The sequence below is a fragment of the Cynocephalus volans genome, chromosome 6, assembly GCF_027409185.1.
Source record: "Cynocephalus volans isolate mCynVol1 chromosome 6, mCynVol1.pri, whole genome shotgun sequence".
NCBI lineage: Eukaryota > Metazoa > Chordata > Mammalia > Dermoptera > Cynocephalidae > Cynocephalus > Cynocephalus volans.
In genome coordinates this window covers 119840789-119865943 of record NC_084465.1, presented here as the reverse complement: position 1 = coordinate 119865943, position 25155 = coordinate 119840789, and the positions used below count along the sequence as shown (strand labels likewise).

General features: G+C 45.4%; 2 protein-coding genes across 2 annotated transcripts; both read left to right on the top strand.

The window, feature by feature from the left end:
- The first annotated feature begins 4865 nt into the window (after window positions 1-4865).
- LOC134381037 (glyceraldehyde-3-phosphate dehydrogenase-like) lies at window positions 4866-5939 on the top strand. The gene is given in 3 exon segments (XM_063101125.1): window positions 4866-5304; window positions 5307-5325; window positions 5327-5939. Coding segments are annotated over 3 exon segments (1071 nt in total).
- A 5273-nt stretch (window positions 5940-11212) lies between these two features.
- On the top strand, window positions 11213-14842 carry LOC134381036 (spermatogenesis-associated protein 31E1-like). Its single transcript, XM_063101124.1, has one exon. It carries the CDS (start codon window positions 11213-11215, stop codon window positions 14840-14842), a length of 3630 nt encoding a protein of 1209 aa, XP_062957194.1.
- Window positions 14843-25155: the final 10313 nt, after the last annotated feature.

Below are 25155 nucleotides of genomic sequence, written 5' to 3'. Positions count from 1 at the left end.
TGAAAGCCACAGTATCTAAAACATGAACGGTCTGTCTGAACCCGGGAGTTACGGGTGAGATCGCAGAACAGAGACTACAAGAAAAGACCTTTACACAAAACCACTGCTTTCATCTGTCTTTTAAAAGGATTAGCTGAATAAAGCAGGCAAACACTTTGCTGCAGCAGAACCACACGTCTGAGCCTCGCTTAGCCTCCTGCATTATCCCAACCCAACGAATAACATTATTGGGAAGCAAAGATTGATAGTGACTACACAGATACAGAACCCACCCAGAACTTAGAAAAGCTCTGTCTGAGCCAAGCAAAGAAACATTTTTCATAAAAGCCAAGGTAAGGAACTTAAAACTAACGCTAGAAAGACCGATACTTCGGAAGGCTGCAAATAGCTACCGAATCCGTTTCAGGATCTCCATCTCAAAGGGTCAGTCACTGCAAAAAATCTTCCCGCTATGATGGTGGCTCGGGACACTTGTGTGCCAGGGCAGTGGCCACGCTGTGCGAGTCAGAGGTCCCCACTTCCACATTCCGACACTGTCTGTATTTTCTTACCCTGGGGTTGCTGCTGTTCAGGTAGACAGCGTAGCGGTCGGGGACAGCCTCGGACGCCGGGTCCTGGCGGAACACACACATCCAGACACCGGCGTCAATCCTCCACGTGCAACATCACGCCTGGCCCGCGGCGGGGCCCCCGAAGTGCCACACCGGGGACAGCGCGGGGATCCGGAGGGAGGGAGGGAGGGGACAGAGAACGGGCCCCAAATAAATCTGAATAAATAAAACTGAAGGGGGACGGGAAAGCGAAGAGGCGCACACCAAGGCGGGAAGGGGGAGGAGACGGATAAGAAAAGAAGGCGGCGGAGTGTGGGGCGGGGGGGGGGGTGACAAACTCGCGCCCCCACGGGAGGACTCGGGAGGAAAGAGAAACCACAAGATGGAGAGAAGCGTGTGCGTGGTGGCAGCGGCCAGGGCGGGGGAGAGGTTCCACGCCGTGTGTCGGGAGGCGGCGCAGGCCAGTCACCCCGGGCGAGGGAGGTGCGCGCCGCCGCCCGGGGCCCTCGCACTGCGCTCTGCCTCGCTCCAAGTTCCTTTGGTGACCCGTGGGAACTGCAGGCGGACGGCGTCGTGTCGACAGGGGGCTGCGCGCGTGTGGCCCCGGGAGTCTGAGCGCCCCCTTCCCCAGCCGCCTCGGTGCCTGAGCAGACGACCCCGGAAATCTCCGAGGGGTCGCAGGTTCTGCGGCACCGGGCGGTGCGCTGAGAAGGGTGGGGAACCGGAGCCGCAGAGCCAGCCCCGCCGGCGTCCTGGAACTGGTGAAGCGGCAGCTGCGCTGGCGAGGAGCGGTCTTGCCTCGAAAATCTCCAAGAAAACTTTGGCTCTTCGCGTCTTCGGGCAGGTCCCCCGGCGGACTCAGACCTGGACGGCAGCCGAGGAGGACATCTCGGGCACTGCCTGAGCCTCGGGGATTTCTCGCGCGCGCTTTTCTTGGCCGGGTGTGGGTGCACCAGAGCGAGTGAAGAGCAGAGGTTAAGACGCAGCCAGGCGGAGCTGGGATGCCCAAACCTGCAGGACGACGCCAACCCGACTGTAGGCTGGAGACCACTCCAATTCCTGGATGGGCTGATGGCAGACTCCTCCGATCGCCTTCCGGGAGCGAGACTGAGCTCCCACACGCGGTGCCAGGAGCCCCGGGTGAGCTCTCAGTGTCCCTGCGACTCCGACGGGTTCGGCCCCAACCCCAGCCACCAGGGGGAAAATAAGCCACTGCAGGAGCAGCAGCACCAAGAAGCACTGGAGGGATTGAAACGACTGGCGAGAAGTGGCAAATCGCAGTGTTTTAAACCTTGAATTTATCCTAAAGATTATTTCATTATAAAATGTCATGCCCCTGAACATATTTTAATTAGCTACACACACACGCACACACGTACACAAACACACACATTTCTAAATGCCTTTTGGCTATGCAAAAAACCAACCATTTCCAATTCCTGATACAGGTGTAAAAAGTTCTTTCTCTGATTTAGAAAATTCACTTTGGCTGTCAAATAACTATATATTATTCATTTTACCTGCCTGAAACTCAAATTTATTTGAGTTTGCAAGCTGCCTTTGCTTCAATTCCCTTATTAGTTAAATGAGGAGAATTACCCAGTGTGTTTAGGAGACTTAACTCAGATGATGTAGCTAAAAACAAAACTCTGGTCTCTAGATTTCATTTTCCTTCCTTTTTCCCCTCAATTTTTTTACTATAATTAGTAATGTCAGATCTATAATGGATTGCTAATTATACACTGCTCTGAAGTGTGTTGCCACTTACAAATTTAAGGAATAACAACAACAAAAACAAAATCCCCAAATTAACATGTTGGTCCACTCACCAAGCCACAATTTTGTTGATACCACATGTTGTTGAAGCTACTCTTAGAACACATCTTGCATCTAAGCTACTCAGAAAAACAGCCATCGTGTATACACAATTTTTTCCTCACCAGAAAATACTTTTCCTAAAAGATGTAAGAATCTTATTGCTCACCTCCCATATTCTTTTATGTATTCTCTTATGCTTAGGAATTAAAACACACACACACACACACACACACACACACACACACACGAATTCCTTACAATAAAAAATCTGCTTATCTTTTCTATTTCGGCCTAACCCAATAGTCAGCACATGGTACAAACGGAATAGGTAAATGTGGACTGAACAACCATGATGGTAGTCTACTACATGACTATGTGGCAATTAAAGGTGATACAGTATGGAGAAACTAAATGGTCTCCCACCATGAAGGGACAGTAAGATACCCAGGCCCTCCAATCTGCGTGGAATCCCCACAGTTCCCTAATTTAACAGCCAGCCTCCATGCGGACAAGCTATACTCCTCCTGGCATGAGTCTTGTGTCCCTCCCTCCCTTGTCCTTGCAGCAAGTGCACACTGAAGTAGCATGACTGACTTGACTCTTCGCAATTCAAAGAGCCCACCTGACTCAGGGTTAGACATGTCAGATACCATGTCATCTAACAATGGGAACTATGAGTTAAACACTGAAATTGCAATATGAATAGGAAGATATTTGAATGCAAAAATGAATAGAAATCTGTCTAATTAAAGAATTAATAACTAGTTTTGATTCACAATACATCTTATTGGAAAGAGGACAAATGATTTTTAAAATTTATTAACTATATGCCAAGTGCCTTAAAAATAGTATTGTTTAATTTTCACCTTAAATGCATGAAGTAAATGTTATTCGATCTCTGTAATACAGATGAACAAATATAGCCTCAAGAAGTTTGTTTTATTTTGTTTTTTAGTGGAAACCAACTAAATGTGGGAGAAAAGGAAATGAAGTTGTACCACTGGAGGAGGGGCAGGAACACCAGTGAGGCTCATACGCCCAAGATCCATGTTCACAGAGACTGCCTAAAACACATTCAATTAGGGTCACTTAAGAAAAAAGAAAAAGAAAAAATTTTCAGAGACAGAAATAGATTCGAAGTTACCAGAAACTGAGAGGAAGAGATAATGAGAAGTTATTGCTTAATAGATACAGAGTCTATGTTTAGGATGATGAAAAAGATTTGGAAATAGGCAGAGATAGTGCTTACACAGCACTGTGAATGTAATTAATTCCACACAGTTGTACGTTTTAAAATGCTTAAAACCAGCATTCTTATGTTACACGTTTTAATGTTTTACTACAATACAAAAAAGAAATGAAAAACAGAGAATGCCATCATCACCCAACCTGCATCCCCAGCACCACCCAGCCAGCCTGGAGGAAAAATGTCACTGGGATACGGCAGAGAGCTGACATCATTGGTCTTTGGAAAATGCAAATTAAACCTGCAGTGAAGTTCCATAACTAGAATTACTACAATTAAAAAAATTATAATGACACTATCAAATGCTGGCACGAATGCAGAACAGGAATGCTCACTCACTGCCTTGTGAATGCAAACTCGCATGGTCACTTTGGAAGAGTTTCTTACATAGTGAAACCTACACTTGCCATATGACTCAGCAATCCCACTTCTGTACACTTTCCCAAGTTAACTGTAAACTAATATTCATGCAAATATGGCTTCTATGTGAATATTTATAATAACTAGTCATTGTTGCACAAAATTGTAAACAATGAAGATGTCCTGGAACAGAAGAAAAGGTAAACAAACTGTGGTACACCTGGACAATGGAATGTTACTAAGAAATAAGAAACAATGAAGTGCTGACTCACAGTGACATAGATAAATCTTAAATGCATTTTTCTAAGTGTCAAAACATTTCCCAATTTCTCTGTTCTCCAGCATATGCCTTCTGAGCACAGCAAAAAGCATGTCCAAATAAAAAGCACAGTACCCGATACTGTTGCATCCACATATCTCTGAACACAGAATTTTTTTTTTTTATACTTCAATCCAGTTTTTCTAGCTGTTGTTAGTCGGGACATTGGGCAGTCATGACCAGCTACATTCCACCCTTGCCCAGAAGCAGATGTTTCTTTCCCAATCATTTTCAATATGGGCTCATTTTTAGATCAAAACATGGATTCTGTGTTTAGAATTTCTTTTCTTGTTAAAATTGTGTTTGAACACTTGGTTTCACTGGTGTTTTCTTACATCTTTACCCTACTCTAGCAGAGGATTACCCCTTAACAATGTAAATAGGCAAGCATTAAGCTTGGAAGAGACCCTTGAGAATAGACACAAAAAAGCAAACTACTTGTATTATTGGTGAAGTTTTTCCCATCTTGGTTTTTATATTCACTATTTAAAATATGCTTCTGGCTCTCTGCTCCTCCCGGTTCCAGACAGCCGTGTCCTCCCACCATCGCCAGCCACGTCCCTGAGACATGATGGTGAAGGTCGGAGTAAACGGATTTGGCCATAATAGGCACCTGGTCACCAGGGCTGCTTTTAACTCTGGCAAAGTGGGTACTGTCGCCATCAAAGACCCCTTCACTGACCGCAACTACAAGGTCTACATGTTCCAGTATGATTTCACCCATGGCAAGTTCCATGGCACTGTCAAGGCACAGAACAGGAAGCTTATCATCAATGGGAAGGCCATCACCATCTTCCAGGAGAGGAATTCCACCAACATCAAATGGGGTGATGCTGGTGCTGAGTATGTCATGGAGTCCACTGGTATCTTCAGGACCTTGGAAAAGGCAGGGACTCACTTAAAGGGTGAAGCCAAAAAGGTCATCATCTCTGCCCGTTTTGCTGACACCCCCATGTTCATGACGGGTGTGAACCACGAGACCTACAAAAACACCCACACGGTCGTCAGCAATGCTCCTGCACCACCAACTGCTCACTCCTCGGGCAAGGTCATCCATGACACCTTTGGCATCGTAGAGGGACTCATGACAACAGTCCATGCCGTCACTGCCACCCAGAAGACGGTGGATGGCCCCTCCAGGAAATTGTGGCATGATGGCCATGGGGCTCTCCAGAACATCATCCCTGCATCTCCTGGTGCTGCCAAGGCCCTGGGCAAGTTCATCCCTCACCCAAATGAGAAACTCACTGGCATGGCCTTCTGTGTCCCCACTGCCAACGTGTCGGTCGTGGATCTGACCTGCCATCTGAAGAAAGCTGCTAAATATGAAAACATCAAGAACATCCAGGGCTACACCGAGGACCAGGTTGTCTCCACCACCTTCAACAGTGACGCGCACTCTTCCACCTTCAACGCTGGGGCTGGCATTGCCCTCGATGACCACATTGTCAAGCTCATTTGCTGGTATGACAATGAATATGGTCCACATGGCCTCCAAGGAGTGAGAGCTCCCCGGATCACCAGCCCCAGCAAGAGCACAAGAGGAAGAAACCCTCAGCTGCTGGGGAGTCCTTGCCCCAACTCAGTCCCCCAACACACTGAGAATGCCCCTTCCTCGGCACAGTTTCCATCCCAGGCCTCCTGAAGAAGGGGAGCGTCCTAGGGAGCCCTACCTTGTCATGTACCATCAATAAAATTCCCTTGTATTCAAAATAAAATATGCTTCTTACAAACAGAAGGGCAGCAAAACGTAGGAGTTTTTAATAGCTAATTTGTAAATATGAAGTATTAATTAAAATTCATGCCTCTCAAAGTTCCTAATGAGCCTGTAAAATTCATTTTGCTATTGTGATTTCAGTTCTTTTGTTGTCTTTTTTCTTGGATGTATCTCTAATTATAGACAAAGCCTAAAAAGATGTTTTTAAATATTTCATGAGAATTATTTAAAAACCTACCAAATTAAGAGAATAAAGTGTATTTCCATGATTCAGTTAATGCAAATTCTGTGAAGTAATTTGGTTGTATCACCAGACCAGGTTCTTGGACTCCAAGTGTAACAGAAATTGACACAAGATCAATGAGTCCGAGCAAGCAAGGCTTAGAGCTTGTGCCTGGGCACAAGGGAAACAGTGCAGAAGGGAGGGTCCTTGCTTGGCTCCCTGAGAGGAAGGTCATTGAGAACATTAAAGGGGCTTAGGCTGGGAAGGGGTTATGGCAAGGCATGCAGAGGTGGGGATTTCCTGGCACTGGTGCACTTGAAGATCATGCTTCTTCGTGCATCACATGTCTCATTAGCCTGTTAAATCTCCACCCCGGGCATGATTTTTAGTATTATAATGAAAGAAAAAGTCAGCAAAAAGTCAGCAATAGAGTCCCTCTTGGCACAGGCCAGTTTGGTCCAGTTCCCACAGTGGGTCTTCTCCTTTTGGTCAACATCCTGCTTCATATTCCTGCAAGATACCACTGAAAAGATAAAAGGCTTAGCCTTCCCCTTATCTGGGTATGGGTTAGATTCCTGTGGTTGGAAAAGTATTTATCTCAGCCCTCTGTCATCAAGGGTGAGGGTGCCTGAGTCCAGGCCCTGTTCTTTCTCATCCCTCCCCTGAGGGATTTTATCCTCCTTAATCTTAAAGAGAAAGGGGCTGGAAGTTTCATTCTTTTGAAGCGACTTCCTGCTGTGCGTGGATGTTAGCCCTGCCTATAGTTTTGAGGCATAAAAATCTCTTACGGACTGCTTTGGGGAACTGTAAGGACCTGGAGCCTCTTGTGAGGGTATGGGTTGGAATCCTTGCACCATCGTCATTTTGACATGGAACTGTTATAGCCTGGAAGATATAAACTTTACTAACAGATTAAAAAGACAAGGCTAGATCTAATAACAGGTGTACCATAGTTTTTTCTGAAACATAATTTTCTCTCTCCAACTTTCCCATTTTTACCAAAGATATTCTTAACAAGACTAATTTATTTGCAAAATCAGTTTGGTTTCTGGCCACACTGTTTGCCTAAAGTGCAGCAGAATAATGATTTCTCATATAGGCTCTTTTTAAATTGGCTTTGCTGGGCACTTCCATAAAGAATATCAGATTAGATCTTTAAAAGCCTCCCAGGCCTTATGAAGCCAAGTAAAGGATCTGACTCCTCTCTGATTACCAATATGTGTTGGGTGAATTTCTCTCTTCTGGAGGCCCCCAAAATAACAAGGTTCTAGCCCATCAGAAAGTTATACCTTTTACCTACCACAAGGCCAGGAACCCCCGAATCATGTAGACAAAGGTATCAGGCCAGGCTTTACAAGGGGCTATTTACTGGATCCATAAAATGTCAACCTCAATTCCTCAACGCAGTCTGGTTGTATCTGGAAATATTATACTTCAAAGCCTCGGGGAAATGACCCGTGTTACCAGTTCTGTCCTGTCACAAGAACAGAGTCTTCTTGAACTTATGCAAATAACTACACTGTCAGAAAATAAGAACATTCATGAACAGTTTCAAAATCCTAGAGAGATCAAGTATGGAGAGAAAAGTAAATGTTTCAGTTTTGCTCACAAACACATACTTTACCAAGGTGTTATAGCTTAAAAAGATTTCTAAAATCTGGAAAACATTAAAAGAACAAGTAATGTTTCCAATAATGAAACTGCAAGACCCCATAATTCTTAATTGGTTCATTCAGTTTTATGTAAATAACTTTTGTTCTGTTTGATTTTGGTTAGCATCTTCACAGATGTTGGCAAGGCCAGGAATCTTCCTTTTCAAGAAACGCAGCAATGGCCTTCAAGCACACCAGTGCACAATTCATAAAAAAAATGAGCAAATAAAGCATGGTGAAGAAGAAAGGATTTGTGATACTAAAATGAATCTATACCTTCTTTACAGATCCAATGAAAATACATAGCATTTGCAGTTTATAAATGAGTAAAGACAGTTTGATATTATCTTCAAAACTGTACTTTAGCATATTGTAGTGCCCAATATGTACTCATTGGCTTATTGGAAGACCATCCTTATAACATAAGGACAATCAGACCAAAAGTGTATTGTGCTGTGCGGTATAGAGAACACAGGGCTAAGAATCAGGGGACTGGGTACTGAGGCTACTTCTGCCAAAAATGAGACATATGACCTTGGACAAGTCACCTAGCTCCAAGTATAACTAGGCCTTCCCTGGAAAATGTATGCATAGGTCCACAGCATCTCAAAGTACCTCTGTGTTGCTTGAAACTGAACATGTTTTTCTGGGGCAAAGCCCTCATGAATGGGATTAACCCTCATAAGAGAAGCCTGAGAGAGCTTCATTGTCCCTTCAGCCATGTGAGGACACAGTGAAAAGTCAGCCATCTATAAACCAGAAAATGAGCCCTCGCCAGACACCAAAACTGCAGGAGCCTTGATCTTGGACTTAGCCTCCAGAACTGTGAGAAATAAACTTCTGTGGGTTATAAGCCACCCTGTTTGTGGTATTTTGTTATAGCAACCTGAGTGAACTAAGACATATGAGTAAGACATATCAGAATTAATAGGAAGATGCAGGAGGAAAAACTTGATCAAACATCAAAGCAGAGTTGAAATGCATGGCATCTTCAGAAACGGTGGCTGATCAGTGCACAGACTGCTCTGGTGAAAAGCGGTGCACTAGGAACTTGCTAGTAAAGATGCCTCATCAAAATGCAGGTAGAGGCTTGGTTTTATTTAAAAATTGGTGGGCTCAAGCCAAGATCTCCAAGGGATAAAAGGAAGTAGGTAATATCTGGGCCCCAGGGGGAAAGAAGAGAAAATTGAAGAAAGTTTATCTGTGACAGGTCGAGCAGCTGGAGTTGAAAGGAGGTATCTAGAAGGCCCAGGAGGGTGTAGGGACGTGCTGGAGGGGGGAGGGCTGTGGTTCAGCCTCTTCCTCTTTTTGCCCCTACCCCACCCTTTGTGATAAGGCATCAGCTCTGTGATGCAGGCCTGGGGACTAGTCCCCCAGGGACTCCCAGGGCTTAGTTGCCTGAGAGCAACAGTGCGATTCAGAAGATGGAGAATCTTCTCTCCCCTCTGAATAGCGTTATTGCCACTTGGCTGAGCCCTGGCATCATTTCCTGGATATCGGATATCATCTTTGCCTTCCTGGGTGGGTTGGGGTTCTTTTTCCTGATACTCCCCTGTTTCCTGAATGATCCATCCGTACCACCGCCTAGGAAAAAGGGGAGCATGAGGAAGGTAAGCAGCCTTCTGCCCAGACCCAACAGAAAGTGATTCTCTCTTTTCTTCCTATTGCTATTTCTGCTTTTTCAAATCAACTAGATAGACTCCTATGATGGGAGATCTCAGGAAAGAATATAACAGCACCCTTCTAGAGACAGACGCAGCAGGGGTAAGAGCGGGCACTAGGATTTCTATCTGAAGCGCTCAGACCAGCTGTGCAGCGGAGCTGGAGGGGCCAGGGCAAGGTCAAAAGCTGAGACTCAGTGGCCAAAGACAGGATTGCTGAGAGAGCTGAGGTCACTGTGGGAGGACAGGCCCTGAGCACTGGCGCATCAGTCCCTGCCTGTGGCGGGCATCTTGGGCCAAGCCTTGCCTCCATGTCAGGCTCATCTGAGGGCCTGGCTGAGTCTCTGACAGTCTCCCATCAAAGGCTGGACGTGACTCCTACCCTACAGCTCAGGTGCACGTCTAGCTTGTGGGTTTCCAGAGCAGAGGAACTGAGGACATCCACAGTGGATCTCACTTAGAAAATTCCTCTCTGTGTTTTTCAAAGAAGGAAAACAGGAAATATTTTTATCCACTTTAAAAATGAGTAAAGACGGGCCGAGCCCGTGGCACACTGGGGAGAGTGCGGCGCTGGGAGCGCGGCGACGCTCCCGCCGCGGGTTCGGATCCTATATAGGAATGGCCGGTGCACTCACTGGCTGAGTGCCGGTCACGAAAAAGACAAAAAAAAAAATATGAGTAAAGCCAAGAGAAGAACTCAGAGCTCCATCAGTCACATGTACCAAGTCGTGTTCTTCATGAGCACTGAAGGCTTGTCTAGGGGGAGGAGAGTGAGACTCGGGTCCCAGCCCCTCGTTCTTGTTCCTTCTTGTCTCTCAGCATCAGGTGGAGATGAAGAGAAGCAGGAGCCGGCAGAGGCGTGCTCTGAAAGGTGAGGCTCTGTCCTTCTGCCGGATGACTTTGCCGGTCCCTGAGTGACAAGGGCCACATCTATGAGGATGTCGTTGCGGAGGTCCGAGAGGGAAGCTCCTGGGAAGGGGATGAGAACCTGGGGTACTGCTCAGATTCTGTACTGGGAATGAAGCCACAGCAGGCCAGGGAAGGGGTGTTGTCCAGCAGGGGTGGGGGATGGGGGTTGGGTAATGAGCCAATACTGCCTGGATGGAGGTGGGACCTCCCCCCCCTCTGTGGACATGCTGTTTAACTTTGCTATGGATGATTCCTCTTTGGGATGACCCTGTCCTTCCTCCCCCAGAGGGCAGTGGTGAGTACCATGGGGTGCTGGATGTGGAAGTGCTTTGTAAATGACAAAGTGCTACACATCCATGCACCTTGCTGTCCCTGCCCAAGATCACACAGCTTTGGACACTGTTGCGGGGACTCTATGGTCTAATTTCCCATGGTCTCTCATAAAGGGACATTCCACCCAGCCTCCTGTAAGATCCCCAGGCCCCTCCCTTCACCATAACCCGCTCTCTTGATTTCAGCCTATAGAGATTGCCTGGAGAAACTGAGGGAGGTTCGGGGACTGATCTCGCTTCTGCAAAGGTGAGGAAATTTCCCCTTTTCTCTCATATCCTCCTTCCTACTAGGGCCTATCATGTGATTCCAGGGCCTGTGGCTGACCTGGGATGGGAGTCCACAGAAGTGGACGGGATGTGACTAAAGCCCTGGGGAAGGGGTGGCAGGAGCTTTGTGAAGTCAGCATGTGGGCTGGGCAGGGTGATGACCGTGCCTGGCTCCTGGCCCATCTGCTCCTGGCTGCAGTGTGCACCTCCTGTCTCCTGCAGCTACCTGGAGGAGCTCCCTGATCCCCTGGTTAAGGTGCATAAACCAACACCTTCCAAAGACCATCAGCCACGCGGGGTGCATGTGGAAGATGCTGCTCCTGTCACTGTGTCCCCATTGGCTGCGACAGCTCCTCTGGCTGAGCGCCCTCTGTCTGTGGCCTCCATCCTGTCAGCAGAACCTCAAGAAGACCAGCCTGAGTGGAAGAGAATCACACCAGGCAATTCAGGCCTTGACCGTACCATGTCGTTCCTCTCCTTGTGGCAGGCGACTGCCAAGGCCTTGTTCTTCCCCACCTCCTCACATGGCCAATCCCATCAAGAGCATCTTTCCCACCACCCAGCAAAGGCCTTGTTCCAGGGAGACCCCACACGCAGGGAGATAGAGGCTGGTGGCCCCTCTTTCATCAACCCTGATGTTCAAAAGCTGCAGGAGACACTACTCACTAAGAGGGCAGAACGGAAGATGTGGAAGGAAAATGAAAAGGTCAGGTCATTTGTCAAGCAACAGAGCCCAGAATCCTTCTGGAGCCTGAAAGACAAACCAGAGCAGCTGCCCAGCCCTCAGGTGCTCTCTTATCCCAGGATCTCAGAGGACCATTTACAGCAGAAATGCAGCCAGTTCTTCTGGGGCCTTTCTTCTCTCCACAGTGAGTCCCTGATGGCTACTGCCTGGGTCTCTCGAAAGCCTTCCTCACGACCTTCTTCCTCAGTAACTGTTTTATTCAATAGAGTCTCTGATTTTTGTCCAGCTCAAGCTCAGGCTAGAGTACCTTCTCACCTTTCCCAGGCCAAGCCCTTGCCCCGCCACGTGGCCCAACTCCAACTCCTGTCTCAAAACTGGCGCTCACCTCTGACTCAGGTCCAGACACAGGCCCATCCTCCATCCTCTCTCCCAAATCCATTACGTTGTTCTCCACCTCTGACTAGGACCAGTAGAACATCATGTCCTACATCCCAGAAGAAGTCACCATCTTTCATCCGAACTAGCCATCAGCATCTGGAATGGCCCTCACAGAAGCGACTGAAACAGACTAGGGATTTACCTTCTGTGTTCAGAGAATCTCAGGAAGGCTTCAGCCAACACTCTCCCAACCTTCCCCAGACCCACAAACTCGCCTCCATCCTTCCTGGGGATTCTACCAGCCCTTATCTCCAAGAGCCACTGCAGCCACAAGGCACGTTCATCAAAGATGAACAGCCCTATGGTCTTGGGCAACTGACAAGGCCTCAAGGTGAATTCTCACCAATGACATGTCAGTGTCAGGCAAAAATCAAGCATGGGCCCTCCAAGCATTCTGGATTTGTGGATGAAAGCAGCCAGAATGCACAGAAGATGGAGTCCAGGAGCTCCGGAAGATTCTGTAGAAAGGGCCCAGGAAAGTTCAAACTAGAGAAAGACCCACGCAAGAATCCAGGCCAAGGTCAGGATAGCGTCTTAGAAGACCCATCCAAGGATTCAGGAAGCACCTCAGTGAAGGTTGTCGAGGTCAATAAGGAGTCATCAGAAAGTGACTTGATGAGGCCCCAGGAGTGTGACTCAGGAAAGGACTTACTCAGGGCCGCAGACAAGCAGCATCTACAAGAAACACTGAAAGTCCACTTGGGCAGGAAGTTGGGGGAGATCAATGAAGGCACAGTCCCTGGGAGTGTGTGTCAATCCAGGCTTGCTGCCAGCCATGCTTTTCCCAAGTCTGACACCCACACACAACCCAGAAATCCAGCTTCCTCAAAGGGTGAGGCGTCCTGCGTGGACACTTCCCAGGACCTTTCCTTCCTCAGTCTGGACACTCAGAAGGCGTTAGACACACATATTAGAAGGATTCTGGTGGAGAACAGGTGGAGTCCAGATCTCCAGGCCCCTGAACCCATAAATCTGAAGTTAAATGAGGTTCAACCCTTGTCTCTCCAACAGTCCACCTCTTCCTCCTCGACTACCAGGGAATTTGGGGCCAACTCAACAGCCGAGGTTGCCAATTTCTTGGGAGAACCTCCTCAGAAATATCCAGGACAGAAGGAGACAGCACAAACTTCAGTTTCCACTGTAAATAGTCCTCTCCCTAACCCCTCACCTGTGCGGAAGGAAGCCCAGAGGTCTGTGTACCAGACAGAGATCCAATCTGGTGACAAATGTGGGCACTCAGTGGCCCCTTTGACTGGACAGAACGGCAGGTGGCCTTCTCAGCCCCTCACATGCACTGTCGTGGGCACAACCTGGCACAGTGCAAATGTGCTGGGGGCTGGGAGAGGCAGCCTAGAGCTGAGTCCAAGTCCAGCGATGTCCAGCAGTGAGCCAGAAGTAGAGAGCACGAGCAGGGACACAGGAGACACGAGCCACAGCGCAGCAACGCAGCAGAGCAACGTTGGAGCCCAGTGTCCAAGGGCCGAAGAGACCAGAAAGGCAGCAGCGGCGGCGGAGGAGAAGCCCCCTGCTTGGGGAGTCACGTTGGGAGCGGGTGTGATGGCAAATACCCAGACTGATAATGTCATTCGGAGGAGTTCAGGGTCTCTGGGGACTGGTAAAAGCGTGCCATCCTCTAGAATTCCCACTACTCAGACACCAGGAGAGCCACGCCTTACTGCACAGATTGCTGGTGAGTTTGAGTGCAGGGTGGAGGCCGAGTCAGAGAAGGGGACTCACAACTGCGTGACCAGTGTCCTCCTTCAAGACTCCGCCACTGGGGTGCTCCACGCTCCAGACATCTGGTCTTCTCAGGCATCTCTGTCTGGCTTCAAGAGCACGTCCAGCAGCGATGCATTAGCCTCCCAAGGGCCACGTGATGTCTCATGGAGGGGATGGAGCAGCCAGGGGCAGGAGGAGCCTAGGAACCCCAGATTCCAGAACCTATTGGAGAAGCAGAGCAAGAGGCTTGGCCCTATTGACAAGAGCGAGGGCCGCAGGAGGCCCACACGAGGAGCACGTGAACACAGGCCTGCAGGGCTCAGCCAGCCTGCCCAGGACAGGGAATCGGTAGAGTCCTTAAGGAGCCAGTCCTCCCAGCTCCCACCAGAGAAGGTACAGGCATCTCCAGAAAGCCAATTCAGGCACAGGATCAGGCGCTTTCTGCAGTGTCTTAATCCCAATAAAAAAGGCAAAGGACAGGAAGATCCCCTGCAAAAGGGAAGGCCCACGTCAGCCACTGCCTGGAGCCAGGGACCAGATCCAACCAGATCATCTGTGGACAGCATGGCCGAAGCCCACGCAATCATTACAAGTATTGAGCAGATGCTGGTGCACAGACTGCAGCTTCGGCATGGACATGGTCCCTCCGAGATAAATTGGCATGAAGTGAACCTCCAGGCCCCAGTGGGAGGGCATTCCTGCTACCCCAGGGGTCCTTCGTACCCAGAGCAAAGAATAGAGATGAGAGATATGGCCTGCAATCGCCACGCCACCCCTGCAGGCCATAGCCATCCTGTCAAGAACAGGCAGATCAGAGACAGGGACAGCAATTGGGCCTCACCACCCAGGAAGCATGTGTCCCCAGCCAGTCCCTGCCAGCATAGGACAGAGGTGGTGACAGCCTCTGGCCGCCCCATTCATCACCCCCAGCACTGTCTTCTTTGAAGAAGCATCTCATCTGGTCACCCAGATCATGCTTCTCACCCCTTTCCTAGTGGGAAAACTTTTCCCCCAGCGGAATCTCAGCACATGCAGAGAAAATCTATTCTCACCCAGGTGGGCATGTACTCTGTGTACTAATGGCTTCTCCCTACCAAGATATGCATTGTTTCTTAATATAACTTTTTCCTCCTCCAAGGTAGTGGCTCTGTCTGTGCCATGCGGGGCATAGGGAAGGGGTCAGCTCTTCCTGAGTGTGGCTTCTAGAGGGGACGGCAGGGCTGACCGCGGCCTTGCCGACCCACTCTCACCCCACAGTCCCTCCCTGCACCTCGTTGTCACGATGCAGCCATTACAGAAAGCCTTCAGCACTTGTCAGGATGAGCAGCCCTGTGAAAATCCCACTCAGATTGGGGCTCCCCATCTTCCCTGCTTCCCTCAACCCTGAAATTGGTGCGCTGTAGGGGACAGGTCGACAGAGGCCTTGGTGGCCAATTCCCCTTGCCTGGGAATGTCAGAGCCCAGTAAGCTCACTTGACACAAAGTGGGCTCGGGAAGTCTAGGGGGGCAGTGCCGGCCCTAAGTCCAGTGGGAGAAATGCACCCTTGGACCTCTCAGGTCACCCAGATCATGCCTCTCACGGGGACCGACCTGCCTGCTCGGGGCATCTCTCTCCCATGACGATGGGGATGCAGGAGGTCCCTGCTGACCCCTCTCAGCTCAGCCCAGGACCACGCTCACCCTGTGCACCCCTTCAGCTCAGATGCGGAGGGCCAGGCCATGGTCAACCATTTCCCAATGGTCCACCTGAGAGCTCACCCTCACCCTGTCCCTGGCATCCTTGAAAGGAGACACTGGCAATGGAGGACGGCCAGTGCTGGTGACTTGCATCACTCACAGTCCCAGGTGGCCTCCAGGGCAACCCTGTGGCAACAGCAGGGCCAGGACCAAGTACAGGGCCAGGCCTGTAGTCTGGCAGACACCCCCAGAGACCTGTGACAGAGACCCTAGAGACCTCTGATAGAGATCCCCTGAGATCTCTGAGAGAGACCCCCGGAGACTTCCGAGAACGCCCAGATACCTCTGACAGAAACCCCCCCAGGGATAAGTGACAGAGAACTCTGACAGAGACCCCTAAAGACCACTTGAAGATACCTCTGACAGAGACCTACCTGAGAGATCTCCACAAAAACCTCAGAGACCCAACTGAGAGAAACTCCAGAGACCTCCACAGAGACCTCTGACAGAGAGACAACTGTGAGAGACCCAACTTACAGACTCCCACAGAGGCCTCCGACAGAGACATCCACAGATACATTACACAGAGATCTCTGACAGAGATAACATAGAGCTGGCAGAGACCCACATGGAAAGATCTCACAAGAGATCTTCCCCAGAGACCTCTCACAGAGAGACTTTATACAGAGACCTCCCTCAGAGACCGCTCACGGAGACCACACATCCATTCTTGGGAGCTTGAGCAGCTACCCGGTGACAGGTCTTCCCAGTGGGTCTGAAAGCACTCAGCAAACTGGCCACACAGGATGGAGACCATCAGCTGTGCTTCCCTGAGAAAACGCTCATGTATTTTTGTTTCACATGTAAATCTGTAAATCCTATTCTTCACAGATTTTCACTAGCTTGAACTCTGACTCACAATTTACAGAATCACAGATTTTGAAAATGAGAAAAGTTCTGCAGCATCTAATGAGGAAAAATACCTTATTTGCTCAACTTTAGTAATTATCCAGCCAAATGGCATCGGGGACCATATATTGTCATTGCACAAGTCCCTGCACTCAAAATGACTGATGACCTTACTTTGGAAACATGAAGATGGGAGTCCTCGGCAAATGGACTCCAGGAGCACAGTGACCCAGCAGAGATGCCTCTGACCCACACTCACCCCTGCAGGGCTGCACAGCTAGGACATTCTCATGCACAGAGCAGCTTGTGTCAGGCGTGTGAGGTTTGCTTTATTTTAAATGAAACCAGTTATGTTATCAAACATATGAAGCTTTTTCACAAATGAGACATATTTCTGGCAATATTTGTATTACATCCTCTTTCAAATTGATACTTACTGCTTGATACTAGTAAATAATTAAATGCCATTATTTATTTTGTTCTTTAAAGTATGTTAATACCCTCAAATGGTACTACACGTTTCCAGAATATGACAAAATCCTAAGGTTTGTCTAATATAGCTTAAACTGCTGGACTATTTAGAAGTATGTATTTCTAAAATAATTCCAAGAAATACACATTTTTCAAGATTCAGGAAGTCAGGTTGTGTTTCATATTCACTACAGTGGAACAAAAAGGACACATCAATTAAAATAACTGAAATTTTAGAAAACATATCAATTAATTGGTGCTTGAGACATTCCTTGCTTCAGTTAAATACTTGAGAATTGGCATTTAAACATCTGTTAATGTAAGACAATGTACATTTAATCTGCATTTTTGTTACAATAGTTAATAATAAAAGTCTCACTATATACCTAACACTTTCAAAATTGTGCACCTGAGACTACATATTTCTCACTGTTCATAAAAATCCTGTTGCCTTGGGCTTTGTAAAATCAAAAGCAGATATCAAGTATATGTCTGGCTAAGTGTCTTAGATTACGCACTGGTATGACAGAATTATGGTCTATTTTCTAAGACAGGAATAAACTGAGGTGAGGACTCTGTGAGTATGTATTTATTTATTTAGTTGGTTAATTAATTATTTTCGCAGCTGGCCAGTAAAGAGATCCAAATCCCTGACCTTGGTGTTATCGACACTGTCCTCTAACCAACTGGGCTAACCAGCCATCCCCTTTATTTTTTTTAATTATGTATAAAACATACTCAGGCAGTAATATATTTTATAAAATTATAGCTACTAGTTTGTTGAGGTTTTCTCCTTGTGTGATATTTTCTTATTGTGTTATCAAATCACGGAACTATGACAAATGGCCAGGAATGCCCATTAATGTCTAATCAACAGCATTTACTAATCAGAATAATTCAACACCTCTCTATAGACAGACATCCACAAACTCCCACAACTACGAAAAAGGTACTTTCTTTTTGGAACTAACAGCCCATATTCCTAAATCACGACTTTAAATAAGAGGAAGCTAAATTCTACAAAGAGGTATAAAATAATGGAACTCTTGGCAAAAGAGGAGGATTTAGGAAAAGCTAGTGCCTTTCACAGAAAAACATAATGGCCTCACCCTGATTTCAAAAAAAAAGTGAGAGACACATCTATTTGATATAACCTGTTTTTTCATTCTCATTTTTTTTTTATAAGAATTGTGGGCCAGAATATTTTTACAGAAGTAACCCATGGGAAATGTGGCTTGTAAGGTTCTATAGTCACTCTTATCCCCCTTGGAATGCAGCATGTGGTCAAACACAAAGGGCAGCAGAAACATTTTCTGGAAAAATGATTACAATCTCTGTATGAGAAAAGGAGGAGACTTCAAGTAGGAAGGTGAGATAACCCTGCCCCTCAAATAATACCTATTTTATAAGCTATGAGATGGATGGGCTCCCACAAGGAAGGATTTGCAGAAGGTAGATGAGGAAGGACACACAGGTCTAGGGTCTGTTCACTATGGCTAGGACAGCATCTGAAAGATCTGTGCATAATGTCATTAGGAACCAGAGCTTGGCCAAAGGAGCGCTGGATGCTGCTACCTCCCCTTTTGCTCAGGCACGACACCACCGTTCACCACCACCTCACATCCCAACCACCCCTCATCAGCTGAGGACTTACCAGTGACTCTAGATAAAGAAGATGGGGAGAGAAACAGGAGATGTGGAAATGGAAAGGAAGCAAGAGAAGGCAGAAGGCAAAGGGGAAAGAGCCATTATCAAACAATGATCGTGGTTGAAATCTTTTCTCCACCTGGGGACCCTGAGGCACAGAAATATTGCCCAAACCACACAGATACTCAATTTCCACATCTCTTGACTCAGACCAAATTCTTCCTTTACTGCATCATACAACCTATGTGAAAGTGTCCCTTTCATAGACCAGCTAGATGACATCCCTGGAGGGAATTATTTTCACCACTACCAGGTTATGGTACACATTACTTCTTCAGCCAAAAAGAAAAAAGTCACTTTGCCATTTAGATTACAACATATTTCAGGGTATGGGGACTCTTCTTGATAGCGGTCTGTTATTTGTAATCATGGTAGGGTGTAAAAAGAAAACAATGACAAGCAAAGGAAATCTGCCTTTATTACCTTCCATGAATAACAGTGCAGTGCAATCAAGGTGGTCATTGCAGAAGCTGAGGACTGGAAGCAAAAGAACAAAAACATCCAGGTACTGGAAAGGCCACCCGCTTTGTCCCCAACCCCCCACCCCACACCTGCACCTGACAGGCATGGAGGCTCATTGATCATGAGGGGGACTCAGCAGTAGGAGGGGACACGACAGTACACTGAAGTGCAGAAAGTAAATATAAGAACTTCCATTTACATTCTTTTTAATTTCACTAAAAAATCATACGTATGTGTACACACACACAAGTACAGATAATCTTTCTCATACATATAGAACCACAGTGCATGCATATAATTTGCAAATAAATAGTGCAGCCACGTGCGCAGGAAACTTCACTGACTGGGAGAATGATAGAAACCTTGGAGAAACACTGACATAAGCCAGACCCCCGATCTTTTCAAAGGAACAGACCCAGAATCCAGCACAACCATGGGCACTGGGTTCTATCAAGCAAACCACATGTGTGGCCTTCCCAGAGAGAGTGAGAGCCATGAGTACACTCTAGAAGAGCAGTTACCAGACTCTGAAACAGCAAACTCTGATTGGTGCCATCTTGCAGGTGAAAGGGGGGAAACACAGAGGTAAGTGGACCACTCTCCCCCCACTTGCCTGCTGAAATCACAGAGCTGTAGTCCATGAGGGACTTCAAGTCAGAGGTGAAAGGCTGTGTCAGGTGGAGCAGAATGAGAGGTCAGATCCAGTTGAAATACAGTGCAGGCACCACAGGGCCTTCCAAGGTGGGCAGAGCTCCAGGATATGGGGCAGGGGACAGAGGGCAGGAGATGAGGCAGAAGCAGTCAGACCTCAGGCAGCATCTAGCAGAGACTGGTGACCAGCAGCACATACCAAACCCAGGAGAAGCTGGGTCTTGCAATTAAGAATGGTTTACATGGACATTAGATTGTTACAAGTATCCTATTGGTTTTGAAAGACAGGCTAAATTGTGAAGGTAATAGAATTATTTAATAACTAAAAAAAACCCAAACACTGTAGTTTTATATGTGGAAAATCCACTGGAATATGTTTGCTTATACATGAAAAATCCAGTGGAATATATAGCTGGCAAATATTGAGAAAGAGTGCTAGCTACCAGGCCAAGCAATCGCAGTGAGCAAGCTTAAGCTTGGGTAGATTCTTCCATGGCATTACCTCAGGAGTTGTGAGATAAGATTATTTAACTAATAATTAAGTTTTAGGGAAGGCAGCATCTTCAGCATCTTACTCTTGCCACTGAAAGGTGATGTCGGAAAAACAAGTTGAGAAAGAAAAGTATTTCACGTTTTTTGCCAGAATCAATCTCTTGGACACATCACTAGACACAGAAGATGAATGAAATAAGAGTCCACAGTGGTCTATCCACTGTATACCGTCTACATTACCCATCGTCTTCCACAGTAAGTATGTCATTATTCACACACTCTGCGATCTCTCACAGTGGGGTGGTCAGATGTACTTGTCAAGGGGAAGCCAGATGTCACTAAAAGATTAAGTGACTGTGTGTGGAAATCTTGCAACTTGCTTTCAGTTATATGGCCATCAAATGACGTATTTCATTGACCATGATACTGTCTTCATTGATTTATCAATATACAAAGGGGTGGTGGAAAATACTGTGAATTACAAACTTGAGAAAGAGTAACACCTCACGATCTCTGAAGTCACACCTGATCACCTGTATTTTTAATGTCATCCTATTGGTTTCATAGGCTATCATGTCTATGCTTTCTTTTATTAGAGTAATGTTTTTCTCCTTGATTATATATGAATAATTTTGTAGTGGTCAAAAAAACTGCAAACTTGCTTATTAAACACTCAGTGTTCAAATTATAAGCAGACTTTAAAGTGTTTTTATAAATGTCTTCTTCATTTTATATTATTTCTCATTGGTATTCCCTGGTTTTCTGAGGGGATCAGGCTGGGGAGGTGAAAACAAGATGCTGAGTCCACAGCTTGTACCAGGAACTCCAGGACTGATAAAGCCTCAAATCCTAAAGGAATCACCAGGTGCAAGCCAAGACATTATCTCAGGTAAGGTGAATGAACCAGAATGCTATTGGCAATTCTAATGTTCATGAGTTTTCACAACATCAAAATATAACGAGATGTAAATAGAATTTGGGAGCAGGAAAGTTAAGCCAAAATTAGAAGGGACATTAAAACCCATGAGCCATTTTACTCCCTTGGTCTGTTTCTTCCTCCATATATTGAGTGAGTTTGACTAGAAGATCTACATATTTTATTGAGTTTGCAAATCTTTTTTATTTTTATTTTTTTGGGATAGTATTTTAATTATTTCATATACTTAATTTTTTAAATTTTTAAATAAATTTTTTTATTACGGTTTTTCAAATTCTAAAATTACATCTCTATATTGAAGGTAAAAGCCTCTCTCACGGTTTCTTTTTCTGGAGAGAGGAAGGAAGAGCAGCTGCTCATGTCTTGAAATGGGCCTGTTGCTCACAACAAGGCATCACAGAGCACCAATGTCACTCAAGATTCCTCTGGAACAGAGATAAAGTGAGACAAAACAAAGAAAATCTGTCATTTTTTCTAAGTACAGAGAGAAAACAAAGTCACCACGCCACCCAAAACATACCAAGCAGTCCACTCACTGGGATAAAATGAGTGATATCTACTTCTTTACCAGTAATGACTTTTTCCTGGCTATAGTCTTCCCTCCTACAGATAAGACTTACTGACATACTGAATCACAGAATTGTCTTTGCTTTCAGACAGCATCTAATCTAGAGTGACAAACCCCTCACCCATATCCAGACCCTCCCCCAAATCACCCGGTGAAAGCCCAAATTCTGGAATAGGCTTTTTCTAACACTGTCCTATGGAAACACCCCATGGCTTTTACTGATGTGGTGTATCACATTTATTGACTTGCATATGTTGAACCAACCTTGCATCCCTGGGGTCAATCCCACTTGATTGTGGTATATAATTTTGCATATGTGTTGCTGTATTCTGTTAGCTAGTATTTTATTGAGAATTTTTGCATCTACACTCATCAAGGATCTTGGCCTATAGTTTTCTTTTTTTGTTGTATCTTTGTCTGGTTTTGGTGTCAGGGTGATGTTGGCTTTATAGATTAAGTTTGGGAGAATGGTCTCTGTTTCAATCTTTTGGAATAGTTTGTAGAGAACTGGTATCAATTCCTCTTTGAGGGTTTGGTAGAACTCTGCAGTGAACCCATCCAGTCCTGGCCTTTTCTTTGTTGGGAGCCTTCTGATAACAGCTTCTATCTCCTTTATTGTTATTGGTCTGTTCAGATTTTCTATATCTTCTTGGCTCAGTTTTGGTAGTTTGCGTGTGTCCAGAAAATTATCCGTTTCCTCCAGATTTTGAAATTTGTTGGCATTATAGTTGTTTATAGTAGTCTCTAAAGATTTCTTGTATTTCTGAGGTATCAGTTGTAATATCACCTTTTTCACTTCTAATTTTTGTTATTTGGGTCTTCTCTCAATCAATATCTTTTGATTGGAGTGTTTCATCCATTTACACTTAAAGTAATTACAGGTAAGAAAGAACTTATTTTTGCCACTCTTGTTTTCTAAATACCTAATAGCTTTTTTCTTCCTCATTGCTCCATTATTGCCTTGTTTTGTGTTTAGTTGATTTCTTTGTTGTAAAGCATATTACTCTTTTCTCATTTTCTTAGGCGTATATTCTATAAATTTTTTGGTGGTTACCATAGGGCTTACACTTAACATCTTAAAGTTATAACAATCTAATTTTAATTGATACCAACTTAACTTCAATAGCTTACAAAAACTCTGCTCCTATACAGCTCTATCCCCACTATCCGTTATTGATGTCATAGCTTGCACCATTACAGATTGGGTGCCCAATAATAGAGATTGATAATTGTTTTTACACATTTGTCTCTTATGTCCTGTAGAAAATAGAAAGTTGTTTACAAACCAAAATCACAAAACAAAATCACCTTTACAATTGGCCATGTACTTACCTTTACCTTCGTATCTTTACATGGATTCAAATTACTGTCTATCTTCTTTTTATTTCAACCTGAATGACTCCCTTTAGCATTTCTTGCACAGGAGGTCTGATAATCATAAATTCCTTCAGCCTTAAAAAAACTAGAAATATTTTTCCCCCTCATTCATGAAATAAGATAGTTATGCTGGATATAAAGTTTCAAGCAGCAGTATTTTTTTTTTCTTTAAGCATTTTGAATGTGTCCACCCACTGGCTTCTGGCCTCCAAGGTTTCTTTTGAGAAAATGGTTGATAATCTTGAGGATTCATTGTATATGAGGAGTCATTTCTCTCTTGACACTTTTCAGATTTTCTTTGTCTTTTAATATTTTGACTGTAGCATGTCACAATATGAGTATTACTGAATTTATCCTACTTGAGGTTTGCTGTTTCTTTGATTTGGAGATTCCTTTCTTGCATGCAATTTGGAATGTTTTTAGGCATTATTTTGTCAAATATTCTTTCTGTCCCTTTCTATCTCTCTTCTCCTGATAAGATTCCCACAATGCATATGTTGATCTGCTTGATGGAGTCTCACAGGCCAACTGCAGAGCTGGATGTTAACATTTAGGGCCTGGAGCAAATGCTTCAGAACGAGTCTTCCTCTTCAGTCCCTTAGGCTCTGTTCATTACTCATCACTCTTCTTTAAATTTCTTTTGTGTTTGCAATCTTATGACACAAGTGATCTCGACTGGATTCTCCCCTTCATATCTGACATCCATTAAATGAATATCAAACTTACTTAGATTGTACATACAACTAAGAAAAAACTGAAAGTGAAAGCAGAGTTTTAAGACAAAATGGATGTATTTGTGTTTAATAGGAGAAAATGAGGGAATAAACATTAACCATAGCAGCTTTGACTTCAGACGGTGAGTACTTAAGTGAGGTGTCAAAAACAACCATGCACCCGCAATTACCACTGAAGTCATCTTAAACATTTGAGTCAGTTTTCTCCATCAAGGAGCTTAAAATCAAAGAAAGGAAAAAATGTCATTGTGGTTGAAACTGGGTAGTAGGTAAACAGGCGTTCATTATACTAGGCTTTCAACTTCTGTTTATGTCTTTAAGTGCCAATAGTGTTTTTTCTTTAATCTAGTTAAGGAAGATAAAATATGAATGCAAAGTAATTATCAACGCAAGGCAGTGAAGTTCAGAGAAGGGAGACAAAAAGTCCAAGCTAAGGTGGCCAGAGAAGATTTCATGAGAGAGTATTTAACTGGATAGGGTTCTGAGAGGAGTGGGGAAGGAAATGCCAGTCAAAATTAATAATTAGGAGCCATGATTAATTCCTTTGGCTCTAACATGGCAAGATGTTGTTCCCAAGTATAAACTCAAACCACTTTCCTTTGGTCTATTTTGCCCTTACTGTAGCCTCCTTCCCTTTTACCTTTCTCCAATCCCCAGGAGCACACATCCAACCTCCCACCCCACCCCAGGTCAGGGTAGGGAGTTGGGCTCGGTGGAGTCAGATTGGACTCCACATTAAGAGAACAATTACAGCAATTCCAGCAATCTTGTCTTCCATGTCTACTCTCTTCCCGTATGACTGTTTCCTTTCCCAGGGCTTTCAATGTCTCCTATACAGGAACAATTTCAAGGACTCTATTCTGCAATTAAATGCAATTGTGGCAAACCTCCATATGAGCAGCAGTCATGGAGGTGGGTAGGGCAAGATATGATGTGGAAGTGGCAGATCACTCCACAAGGTGGCACTCCTACTTTGTAGTTTAAAGCTTAATAGGAAATTTTGCAATGTTGAAATGTGCCTGCTATTGTGAATTATGTTTCAGATCCTACCACATTTTGAAGAGGATTTTTCCACCTTTAAGATATTTGGGTCACAGCTGTTTTCCTGTAATGTGTGGATGGTGTTATATGACCTAAGAATAAGGGGACATTCTAAACAGGGTTTTCTGTGTGTCTGTGCCTGTGCAGGAGCGCAGGGACGTGTGCCCTTCTCACCTGACCGAATTGTTGGACAATGAAATTCCAATGACAGGACTCTTCAGGGTTGCACCTA